At 44.2% G+C, this 12,640-nt stretch overlaps 1 protein-coding gene across 1 annotated transcript in view; it reads right to left on the reverse strand.

Annotated features, from left to right (window-relative positions):
- Positions 1–6,354: 6,354 nt before the first annotated feature.
- LOC140198430 (uncharacterized) overlaps positions 6,355–12,640 on the reverse strand; it is a 49,949-nt gene continuing 43,663 nt past the window's right edge. Inside the window, exon 3 of the mRNA XM_072259520.1 lies at positions 6,355–10,493. Coding sequence (XP_072115621.1) covers positions 6,808–10,493 — 3,686 coding nt within the window. The 3' untranslated portion in view covers positions 6,355–6,807. The remainder of the gene's footprint in view (positions 10,494–12,640) is intronic.

Genomic DNA, 12,640 nt, shown 5'->3' on the forward strand with positions numbered 1-12,640 from the left:
AACACAGGAATTGCCCAGTTTGGGAAACCTTCCAATCTAGTCTTTGAAGAGCACACTGGAGTGTGACTGGAGATGGAATGAGGAGCTGTCACAGTTTATTAAATGGATGTGGTGCCTTTATAATGCTGTATATGTAGTGGTGCAGATATGTCTCTACCACAGGGGTCATAAGGCATTCACTACGAGCCTGGCTTTCACCCTTAGGCAAGGTGTAACACATGTTTAGCCTCTCCCCCCAACCCTGATTGGGGTCACATGAAACCACGGGAGCAGGTGGTGGATGGTTGTACCAGCAGCTGGTGCATCTCACATGTCCTAGTTATGCGCTGACTGACGCTAGGCAGACAATCCCTGAAGAGCATTGATAACGGATGGTGTCATCCGTATTGTCCAGACAGTACACAGAAGAATGCAGTGGCAAACCACTTCTGTAGAACAATTTGCCAAGAACAGTCATGGTCATGGGAAGACCACGATCGCCCAAGTTATCCAACATGGCACATAATGATGTGCCCAATGGCTGACCAAGTCCATACAGGAGAGAAGGGTATCAAGCTGTGTCCACCCAACTTACAATGGAGGAATCATACCTCACCACACAAGCAAGAGGGACCAAATGGTCCACTCTTTTATCACCATTTTATTTCCTTTAGTCCAAATAATCTATATCACCAATAGTTATGATTAAATACTTCCAGTGTTATAACCCGCTCCTCCTCCTTTCAACAAGTCTCAGAACCTCTACAGCCATGTGTCCTATCGAAGAGACTTCAATGTGTAGTCAGGATCCATGATTAAGGGGTGGAAGATGCAATAGGTGAGGGACTTGGGTTTGTTCGTTCATTTTGCGCTGTATGATGTGGGCGATCATGGTTCCTGAGGAAGATGCTTCACCACAACCATTTGGCACTGAGGCACAGTTCAAACAGGCAACGATGAAGAGATCAGCACTGGCTGGGACCTAAGCATTGGTCTCAGGGTGGTCCAGGGTTCAACGGTGGGGGGGTGGGGGTGAGATTGGGAAAAGGATGGGATGTTGAAATGGGAACAAGTTGCGTTAAAAAGTGAAAGGGTCACACACCTGGTTACAGTAGTTTCTAGTCTTCGGGGCTGGCTTCTGGCATCACAGCTCAGCAGGTCAGTGACCAGTGAGTGTCTTGTCAACGTTTCTGCTCATTGGAGAATAATTTTAAGGTGGAGTGAGTGTTGGGGCGAGGGAGTTCCAGGTTGAAAGTATTATTTCCTAAAATCAGATCTCATTAATTAAATAAAATAGGCATGTCCAAGCGGGCGGTATGTTGTCCAGGCAACATAATGGAACTGCTGGAGACTGGGCCACATCATGGATGAGACAGTGTTTGGGGAGATGTGTTCCAGGAGACAGACAATGTTGGAGGTGTAACGAAAATGGTGAGATTTGACATTGTCTGACAGTACCAGGCCAAAGTCAAGGTCAATGTGACTTTCTTCGAGGAATGTTAGCTACCGTAGCTCTGCAACTACTGAAGGCTGTCCAGGGAAATCAGAGTTAATGTTGTTTCTGACTTGATACCCTATTTTCATCAGATTCAGTAAATTTGAAATTGGGTTAGAGCTAGACAAAACTATTTGTTAACAGCAGTTGTGCACTTTTGGTTGTTAGTAGATTGGGTGATTATAGTAGGCCAGTGCTTCTTCAGATGATAGAGGAATTTCACAAGTATTGAGTGTAGTTTACACTTGCATTTTAAGAACATCTATTAACCATGACAGTGGGACAGTATCAAATGCTTTTTGATTGTCAATATAACAACATGAAAGATTTCTGCTTTTCTACCGGGCTTGATTTAGAATTACAGTATCTATTATCAGTTGTTCTTTACATCGCTTCATATCCTTATGGCATCCTTTCTGCTCTTCTGTAAGTATATTGTGGTTATCCAAGTGAGCGGTGTTTAGCTGTGAGATGCATGATGTGACAATTTTATGTTTAGTTTTTAACAAGGACTGGGATAATATTTTGATGGATGATTTTGTCATGGTCCAGATCGGGGTCCCTTTAAATTTAGCTTGTTTATGTTACGATCCGGACCGTTGATTCCCTGTTTTCCCGTGTCCCTCGACTTTGGCGATTAGAGACGATTAACACTCGGTTGAACCGGTAGTTTATAGTCTCTGGTTTTCAGCTGTTCGGTGCGGGCGTGTCTGCAAAGTCACGGCGTGCCAATATCATCTGGCCGGGACAAGCCTTGTCTCCACCTGAAGTGAGTGTCAGTAATTTCCTTTCCTCACTGGAGCAACCCTGTCCAGTTACCTCGCCGAAGCGAGCCTGCAAAGTTTCCTCATCAAGGTGGGTCCATCAGTTAACCCGCCGGAGAGAATCAAGAGCCGCTGTCTACTGTTCCCGGGCCGAGTCAAGAGCTCGGCACTACCTGGAGGTCCCAAGCACCACGTCCCGGCTCCGGCGGCATCCAAGTGCCAGGTCCATGTCCCGGCTCCGGCGGCATCCAAGTGCCAGGTCCACGTCCCGGCTCCGGCGGCATCCAAGTACCATGTCAAGTCCTGGCCCTGGCGGCTTCCCAGTTCTGAGCCTAGTCCTGGCCCTGGCGGTCTGTGATTCCTGTCCTACCCCCTTGTCTGAATCCCTTCTCTGCCCCTCTCACCTCTAGCCCTCGTCTGCAGCCCTTGCCTGCACTTCGGTCCAGTTCCATCACTGGAGCTAGATGGGTACTGTCTGGTGTCCATTTGTGTTGGTCTTGTCCTCGCCTCCGTGGGGTAAGTCTGGTCGTCTTGCCATTGCCCCGCGGGAAGTCATGTCTTGTCTCGTCTTGTCCTCGCCTCCGTGGGGTAGGTCAGGCTGTCTTGCCAATGCCCTGTGGGGGGTCATGTTCTGTCTCGTCTTGTCCATGCCTCCGTGGAGTAATTCAGGCTGTCTTGCCGTTGCCCCGCGGAGTGTCATGAGTCCCGGCCCTGTGTCCTGTACCCAAGGAGGTGTACTGGCTCTCTGTTCTGTGTGTGAGTCCCAGCCCTATGTCCTGTACCCAAGGAGGGGTCCTGACTGTGTACGTGTCCATGGTTCCATGTACCTGCTCTCCCGAGGCTGAGGCTCTGTGTTCCCATGTTCCTCCTCTCCCTAGCCCATGTCATGTCCATGCCTGGTTCTGGGGTCCGAGCCCGAGGCAAGACCCAGGTACTGGGTCCTTGCCCAGTCTTGGGCTCGGAGTCCATACCCTAGCCTCTTCATGTCTCCTCTAGTTCTGGGAGCCAATTCCGAATACTAGCCCAGACCCTTGGTCCCAGCCTAGTCGTAGTCCTCAGTCCTCGTCTAGTTCGCTACTCCTGCTCCTGCCTAGCTCTCCTGATATCGAACAATAAACTAAATCTAAGTAACCTCACAAGATGTGTCTTGCATTTGGGTCCATCCTTGCTCCCAATGCCCCTGCCAGTGTGACATATTTGCGATTTCTCCTTTAGACAAGATATGTGTTTTATCTTTTGTCAAAAATGTGGGCACTTCTGGATTTTTTAGAAAATTGTTGAATTGTGAGCATTTTTATAACTACTTTTAGCATATCCATTGTAACTTCAGGTATTTGCATGTCTTCAATTCTGTGAGTACACTATCTTTCCTCTGTAATCTATCTTGCTTCTTAATTGTCCATCACCCTGTCTAACCAGATATCAGACCAAATGTTCTTTACCTCTCTGTCAGTCCACAACAGGTATTCATTGTTGGAACTTCAGCCAGGATTAATAAGCAGGAGTCTGAGATTCAGATACTGTGCCACTCAGGGAGAAGGTACCGGGGTACTCTTCCAGGAGACCGTCGTACCTCTTTGATTCATTTCCTCATATATGGATGGTAGGACAATGATAGGAGGGTGCGACAGGAGATGAAGGAGAAAGATCCAAATGGACACCCTCAGGAAGCCTGAACATCTACTCTTGTCTGACAGGTACACCGTCCTTTCCTCAGATTTGAATGAGGGTGGGAACTTTGGGCAGGATGTGCAAACAGTCCATGACACCATCTCATAGGCAGCCATTTAATCAGTGGGAGAAATGAGTAATGAAGTGGTGATAGAGGGCAGCATAATGAAGGGGACAGGCGGTGTTTGCTGCAGCAAAGATACAGAACACCAAAGGATTTGTTGCCCACCTGATGCTAGAGTAAGGATCTTCCCTTCTGAGCTGGAGGGAAACTTGGTAATGGAAGGGAATGATCCAGTTGTTGTGGTCCAAGTGGGCACTAATCCCACCAACAGGCCAGGGTAAGTTCTGCTGAGGGAATATGAGCAATCTCAGATACAATTTAAAAGGAAAAAAGTTAGTGATAGTTAATGCAAGACAAACAAAAGGCTGGAGAAACTCAGCAGGGAAGACAGCATCTATGAAAAGAATAAACCCCTAACTTTTTTGGGCCGAGACCTTCTATCAGGACTGGAAAGGAAGGGGATAAATCAGAATAAGAATTCCCCTTTTCCATTGCTCCAACCCCCTCCCCCTCTCCCCACTCCTGCCAGACTCCGGATTTCTCCCGCTCTCTCTGCCGGGCCCTGTACCTGACTGTGAGCTGTCATTGGTGGAACTTGTGACGAATGTCCTTGTGTTCCATTACACTAACATTAATTTATATTCTTGTTCCTTGTATTCTTACCGAATGGAATCTCTTTGTGCTTCTTTGAATTAAACCATCTTTGTTATTATATGCCTATTTTACAAAGCTGTGTTTCTTCCAGAGATTGTGATAAATGTTCGCAGTTTTCACAGTTGTAGTGTGTTCACTTTTCATCATTTTCATTTATACTATGAATTCAGAGAAATAAACCCATTATGTCTTTTCTCTGAGTGGAAGCAAGAACCACAGATACTGGTACTGGCGTTAGTAAACATTTTATTACCTGATTGAACAACTACAAGCTAAAGGGGAAAAGTTCACCTTGTTCCAGAAGGGATATGAAAGTAGTTGTTGAACATTTTCATCATGCTTCCTATTTATCCATGGTTTCACTTCCTCTCCCCAACTCTCTGATGTGTGCCACACTCCTGCATTTCCCATTACTTTGCCCCTCTGCCTGCTTCTCTTACCCTCCACACCCCATCTCTTGCATTCTCTGTCCCCACTCTTCCCCTCCTTTATTCCTTGTTTCACCATATTCTCTTTCTCACCTTACCTGTTACACTGATCTCTGCTGCTTCTCCCTCACCTCATCACCATTCCCAATCCCATTTGGACACACTCACCTCGTTCTGCATACCCTGATCAGTATTTGGCAGGTGTGCTCATTTTCCTTGAATTTCAGTCTCTGGTTACCCAACATATTTCTCCTGGAACAGGATGCTCTCTTCCCAGCAAATAGGTCTGAGCTTGTACAGTCAGTCCACTAATCAATCTTGTGTTCCAGAGAGTCACTATCTGAGTGGACTTATCCTGGACCCATCATATAAATGTACTTGCAAAGAAAGCACGACAGTGCCTCAACTTCCTTAGAAGGCTGCAGACATTCAGCATGACATCAGAAACCTTGACAAACTTTGGGAGATGTGTAGTGGAAGTGTGTTGACTGGCTGCATTACAGCCTGGTATAGGAATACCAATGCCTTTGAACAGAAAATCCTACAAAAGTAATGGATTCGGCACAATACATAATGGGTAAAGCTCTCTGAGCAACTGAGCATATCTACGTGAAATGCTGTTGTTGGAAAGCAGCATCTATCATGTTATTCTGTTATTCCATGCTCTTGTTATTGATTGCTATTTTATTTATAGGTGCATTTCAACAGTTTGTATTCTGTTCTCTTGCTCTTTCATTGATCCTGTTTATAGTTACTATTCTATAGCTTTGCTGAGTATGCCTGAAGGAAAAAGAATCTCAGGGTTTTTTATGCATGTACTCCAATAATAAACTTTACTTTGAACAGATGGTATAGAGGAGAACATGAAAATGACATAGAAAGAAAAAACTAATGGACAATCCCAAAGCATTTAATGAGCGTAGTAAGGGTAACCAGGAAACAAGTCGATTCCATTGGGAACAACCTCTTCATGGAGCACGTTATCATTGAAAAAGGCAGATTTGGTATCGTCTTATTTCCTCCTCCAGGAACTAAGATGTATCCCAATCTGTTATGTGAGCGATTGCTCTGGGGCAGAAACTTTCTTTGTTAACCTATCCACAAGTGAACAGGAAGGTGGCCAAAGAGCAGTTAATGTGCTAGTTGTATTGCAGAATGGTAGCACTGATAAACCAGGGAAGTACAAGTATGTGAGGTTGTGCAGAAACAAAATCTGAAAGACATGAATCATACATGCTTGCTCAGTTAGTGATTACTTATAGATTATCAAAAAAGTATTGTTGAGAAAAGATGTTTCACCAGTTAAGCAACATTTTGGAGAGGTAACAAAATGTATTGCAAAGGACAGTTTGGTTGTTGTTTTCCCATGTCTGATATTGTCATAGACAACAAATCCAAAGCGTTAGAGCTCAGTGGATCCAGACTCAATTGCATAGATGTATGTCTCAGAGCGGCTGCAAAAGAATATCGAGGGAGGGTGAAATGCCAGAGGTCGAGGTGCACAGTGGAACCAATGACAGGTAGAAAGGGGGGAAGAGATCCTGCACAGTGAGTACAGGGAGTCAGGGGAAAAGCTGAAGAACAGGATTTTCATCATATGTGAGGGAGGGCAGCACTGAGGAAAAGAGATGTGGTCTTAAACTCTCTGGGCAGATGGTGGAGAGATGGAGGGTGAATTAGAATCAGTAGATTGTTTATCGGCTGGGTGGAACATTTACTTCCCATTTTGGAAATGGTTGTAATGTCTTCCAGTTATTTATCACCAGACCACAACTTAGAAATGAGAGTCATGCCTTTTTTAAACCAGTTTCCAGTGCCTTTGTTTGACTCTCCTGGATTTTGCTTCTGTTCCTCTGATGACACATTCACATTGTCAGCTTGCTTTATTAACTCTGCCCGTTCCTTGATCTCCTTCAGTGCCTGAATTCTGTCCAGAAACCCAGGCTTTGCCTCCTCTCTCTCAGACTGAATTAGTAGCTCAATATAGGCTGGGGTGGATAACGGATTTGGTCTCAGAGCTATCTTTTCAAGTCTTCTAATGCTCAGGGATAATTGTTGAATAAAATCCAGCACTGTCTTCTGAACCACGTCCAACTCTTGCTGAAGCCTCGCCATGATTTCCTGCTGAGTCATCTTCTCACCATAGGCCGTCTCATATTTTTTTTTCAGCTCATCATATGTTCTCTTCTCTTTTTTTGTTACATAGTCAAACCTGTATTTCTGGTTAAAGTGAACACTCCAGACGCATTTTTGGGGACAGGCTGTGCAGTTCCCATCCCTGTCCATTGCTGCACATCGTGATTTTTTTGCATCATTTGCAATCTTACAGGGATAGTGACAGGTGAAGCGACATTTTTGACAGTTGGTTATGTAATGGCCTGTTCTGCTGATATCTTCCTGTACAGGAACTGTAGTTTCAATCTCATACTCAAAGTCTTTATTTGCATCCAGCTCGGTCTGGTGTTGGTTCAGAATCTGTTGTGTTTTCCTGAGTTCCTCCTGTTTGGTCAGGCCAACTCTGATCTGAACCTGCAACCCCTCCACTGCAGTCTCCAGCTGCTCACGTTCCCTCAAAACCTCTCTGGTCAAACATAAACTTCTTGTTTCCATCTTGTTGAGAGCCTGAAAGAATTTCTTCATACTGTTTTCTCCCATCTTCCAGAACATTGCATCAAAATTATTACTATAATCTTCTCCGCTTTCACCGGAAGTACCCTTATCTGCAGCACTTCTAGTTGCTGGACAATTGGCAAATATGACAGAATTGTTAAACTTGAAGTGAACTGGCATACCATTTTCATCTTTGGGACAGGGTACCTCAGCTGCATTCAAAGCCTCCAGAACAGTGGGATGCTTTCCATCTGCAAATGTCGCCAGTATCTGAATATTCTCTGCAATATCTTTGCCAAAAACAGAAAGAATTGAATCAAAAATATATTCTTGTGTTTGAGTCAGGCGAGCCAAAGAGGCTTGAACAACAAAACAGACAGCATGAATTTGATCAACACCCTGTGGGGAGGTGAAAAACTCTCGGATGTGCTCAGTGATCAAGTGATCTTGGCTTATTCCCCTGGTGTCTCCAAATCCTGGTGTATCGATGATAGTCAGAGAGTAATCAATTTTAAATCCTACCTGATGGTGGAGTTCGTAGGCAGTGATGGAGGATGTCTGACTTTCAGCCTGGGATTTTCCTGTCTCTTCAACTATTAACTTGTATCTGAAGTCGTCTTCCCATTTCACGCCCAGGATGTAGTTGATCATCCCATTGATGAGGGTCGTCTTTCCTGATCCTGTTGCTCCCAGAACCATAATTGTTTTCATTCTGCGTTTTGTATTGTGTTTTCCAAAGGAACACTTCACAAGGTGTTTCCTATCATCCAATATCTTCTCCATTAGGTTGAGCTTGTAAATGGAAGGGTTTCCTTTGGATATCAATGGAGATTCTCTCAAAATTTTCTGGGCTATTCCGTTTGATGCATTTACTGTTTCTAATAAAACCTCATCATTTGCTGCACTGCAACCTGCTTCCCCACAGTCAGCAGACACTCGGACTCTGACTCCACACTCCATTTTGGACCCAACTGCTGTCTGTTCTTTATATTCAATTTTGTTCAGAAATATGTTAACACCATCTCCATTCCGTTTTGGAATGTCCCAAGTGGCAATTGGTGAACGATATTGGAAGGCCAGTTGACCAGGTGAACTTGTAGGACAAGTGATGTACCGACAGCTGTCACTGGCCTTGCTGACACCTACCTTCGACACAGCTCTGTATTGGAAATAATACCTCTTGCTTGGCTGCAACCCAGATATTTTGAAGGACTGGGATTTATCAGGTGTAACCACAGATGTCCATCCCTCCTGCTGGGGGCCTTGGTACTCCACCTTGTAACCCACAATCTCACTGGCCCCATATCTGGGTGGATGTAACTGCAGTGTCACACTGTCATGTGTTGTTTGACGAACTATAGGTCTCTCTGGTTGTGATGGGGGTTCAAAGCATGGGCTCTCCAGAGACCCTCCCCGATACAGGTAAATAGCTGATCCTGTTTGACTGTCATCCTTCACAGACGCAACAAGAAATTTTATTTTCCCATCTGCTTTGTTGGCTGTGGCAAAGTCCAGGAATAATTGAGAATTTTCCTCCATTTTGCGGGAAGCAGACCGATGGCAGAACCACGGCTTGCTGTGTCGTGTCGCACAGGCCCCAGTAGGAGTTGGTGACTGCATTTTCTGAGCTGTGAGAGATTGGAGGTAGTTCTTTGCCTCTGACAGATAGAGATCACCCTGATGCAGTGAGGTAAATGTGAAGCAGACCACATAGTCTATTGTTGGATCCATCAGCTCATCATCCAACTCTGTCTTTGATTTCACCAAAGGTATATCTTCAAACATCCTGAGGTAATGTCCCACTGCCTTCATCTCCTGTTCCTTATTATCCAACCATGTGACCAGTGACTGCTGACTGAATGGTGACAGTTCCCTGTTCTTCAGTATATCCACCAGTAAACCTTTCTTCTCTTCACCTCTCCGGATCGATGGCAAAACTCTTGCTAAAGTCCCCTGGAAAACCAGTTTGTATTCCAAGCACATCTCTCTGAATTGTCTTGTCCCATCTCCAATCTCGGGAAATGGTATGGAGACCCTGTCTTTCAGCATATCATTGCATCTTATCACTGCCTCACTGAGCTGTTGTAGGACACACTGGCAGTGACTGATCAAACCCACACTTATCTCCCTCACCACAAGAGCAGCTTTTGAGTTTAGTTTACTGAGAGGATAAAGTGTGACTCTCACAGGCACTGAATTCTCCCCACCTGATCCCAGTAAGCTTGGGAGAGTTGCATAGGTACTGATGGCATCTTGGAATGTGGTGGGATTGTTCTTCAGTGAGAAATCCCCATAAAAGGTGCAGCTAATTTTCTCAGAATTAGACTGCTGTTCTTCTGTCATTTTCAGTGAGTCTTCCCCCTGAACTGCAAACTCAGGGAGATGTGTAATCATTTCTTCCATATTACGCTGGACATCCTGCAGTTTCTCTGCTGGAGGGACCATTTGATCAAACACAAAGAAAGCCTGGGCCCCATACAGCACTGCTATAACGACATGGGTTGCCGACCCCTCGTCAAACACACTCGGGTCACTGATGTTCAGCTTCCTCAAGTGGCTCAGTGTCAGTTTTTCAAAGCTGGTTGTTGTTTTGTACTGAAGGGTAACTCGTGCCTGTCGTTTTGATTCCTTTGTGTCGGTGAGATATTTTGCTGATCCTTTCACCTTCACTGCACCACTCAGCAGACTTGCTTTCAGTGATTCCGACACATTGAGTGCGGCAACTTTCTTCTCCATGGAGTCCGATGTGATGATGTGAAACTCAGTGCTGGGCTGATCCCGACTACTAAGGTTACTTTGGAGTGTCTGTGAATCCCACAAGCTGATGTCTGTGGAATGAAACAACAGGAAACAGTCAAATTAAGTTCAATTGTTTAAATAATGATTATACTGTGGACTGATTTCCTGAAAAGGCTGTATTTTTGGCCATAAGACATAGGAGAAGAATTAGGCTTCATCAACTCTGCTCCTCCAGTTGATCATGGCTGATTTATTATCCCCATCAACCCCATGCGTCTTTTTCCATAATCTTTCACACCTTTGCTAATCAAGATCCTAACAATCTCTGTTTCCAATATACCCAGCATAGCCTCCACAGTTATTTGTGGCAATGAATTCCATAGATTCACCAAGCTCTCGCTTAAAAAAATCATCCTCATCATTGTTCAAAAGGAACATCCTTGTATTTTCAGTCTTGTCCTCTGGTCCCTGTCTCTCCCACTATTGGAAATATCCTCACCATGTTCATTGTATCTCAGCATTAAGTACTTGACATGTTGCTGTGAGATCGTCTCTCATCCATGTAATCTCCAGCAATTACAGGCACATGGACATCAAATGCTCCTCAGACATTATCCCTTTCATTCAGAATTATTCTTGATAACTTTTTCTGGACCTTTTCCAGCACCAGTACATCCTTTCTTAGATAATTGGCCAAAACTGCTCAAAGTACTCCAAGTACAGTTTTGCTAATGCTTTCTAAAGCCTCAGAATTACATCCTTGCTTTTATATTCTTGTTCCCTCAAAATGAATGTTTACTTTGCATTTGCCTTCCTTACTACCGACTTAACTTGAAAGTTAACCTTTAGGGAATCCTGCACTAAGATTCCTAAATCCCTTTGCACCTCTGATTTCTGAATTTGCTCCACGTTTAGAAACTAGTCTCTGCCTTTATTCCTTCCAGCCAAATGCTCTGTATTCCGTACAGAGTTGTTCATTTTCTTCATCTGTCCACATCCTCCTGCCTTCTGAACTCCACTAATCTGCAAATGTGACCACAAAGTTATCAATTCCACCATGCAGATCATTGATATACAGAATAACATGAAAAGATATGGTCTCAACACTGGCCCCTCAGAGCACCACTGGTCACTGGAAACTCCTTTATTCCCGTTCTTTTCCTCATCCCCTTCCATTAGGGAAACCATCCTGCCTTTGACTATTTTATCAGGTGCCTTCAAGTACCTTGAAACCTCATCCTGATGGATGGACTCCAACATCTTGCCAACCACAGTAGTCAGTCTAACTGGCCACTAATTTTCTGTCTTTTACTTCCCTCCCTTCTTAAAGATTGGAGTGTCATTTGCAATTTTTCAGACCTCCCAATGCACTCCATAATCTAGTGAACCCAGTTGACTTATCTGCCTTCAGACCTTTCATCTTCCTGAGCAACTATTCCTTATAGTAGCGTCTGCAGTTACTTCTGCCACTTGACACCTTCAAACTTCTGGCAGACTGCTGGTGTATTCCACAATAAAGAACTGACCATAATACTCATTTAGTTTGTCCCCCATTACTACCTCACCAGCATTGTTTTCCAGTGGTGTCATGCCTACTCTTGCCTCTATTTTCTGTTGATGTAACTGTAAAAACAAACTTCTGGCACCCTCTTTTGTACTATTGACTAGCTTACCTTCATAATTTATCTTCTCTCCTTATTGCTTTTTTTTGGGTGACTTCTATTGGTTTTTAATAGCTTCCCACTGTATATTATATTGTTTCTTTGGTTCTGTCTTTGACTTCCCTTCTCAGCTATCTTCTTTTTTTGTGATGAGGCAATCCTGTGCCTTCCAAATTAGTTCTAGAAACTCCAGCCATTGCTGCTCTGGTGTCGTTCTTGCTCATGACGCCTTCCGGTCAACTGTGACTATTCCTCTCCGATACCTCTCTAGTTCCCTTTACTCTACTCTAATATTGATATTTTTGATGTTAGCTTCTCCCTCTCAAACTGAGGGTGTATTCTATCATATTATGGTCACCACCTCCAAAGTATTCCTTTACATTAAGTTCCCCAACCATATCTGTTTCATTACATCACATCAAATCCAGAATTACTTTTTCCTTTCTGGGCTTGGAAGCTGTCTCATATGCATTCTAAGTGTTCTTTCTCTTGGTTCAGCACCAATCTGGTTTTCCCAATCTCTCTGCATATTCAAAATCACACTACCATCATAATGTCTTTTTACATGTCTTTTC

This window comes from Mobula birostris, chromosome 5 (genome assembly GCF_030028105.1).
Source record: "Mobula birostris isolate sMobBir1 chromosome 5, sMobBir1.hap1, whole genome shotgun sequence".
In the NCBI taxonomy this organism is placed as follows: Eukaryota; Metazoa; Chordata; class Chondrichthyes; order Myliobatiformes; family Myliobatidae; genus Mobula; species Mobula birostris.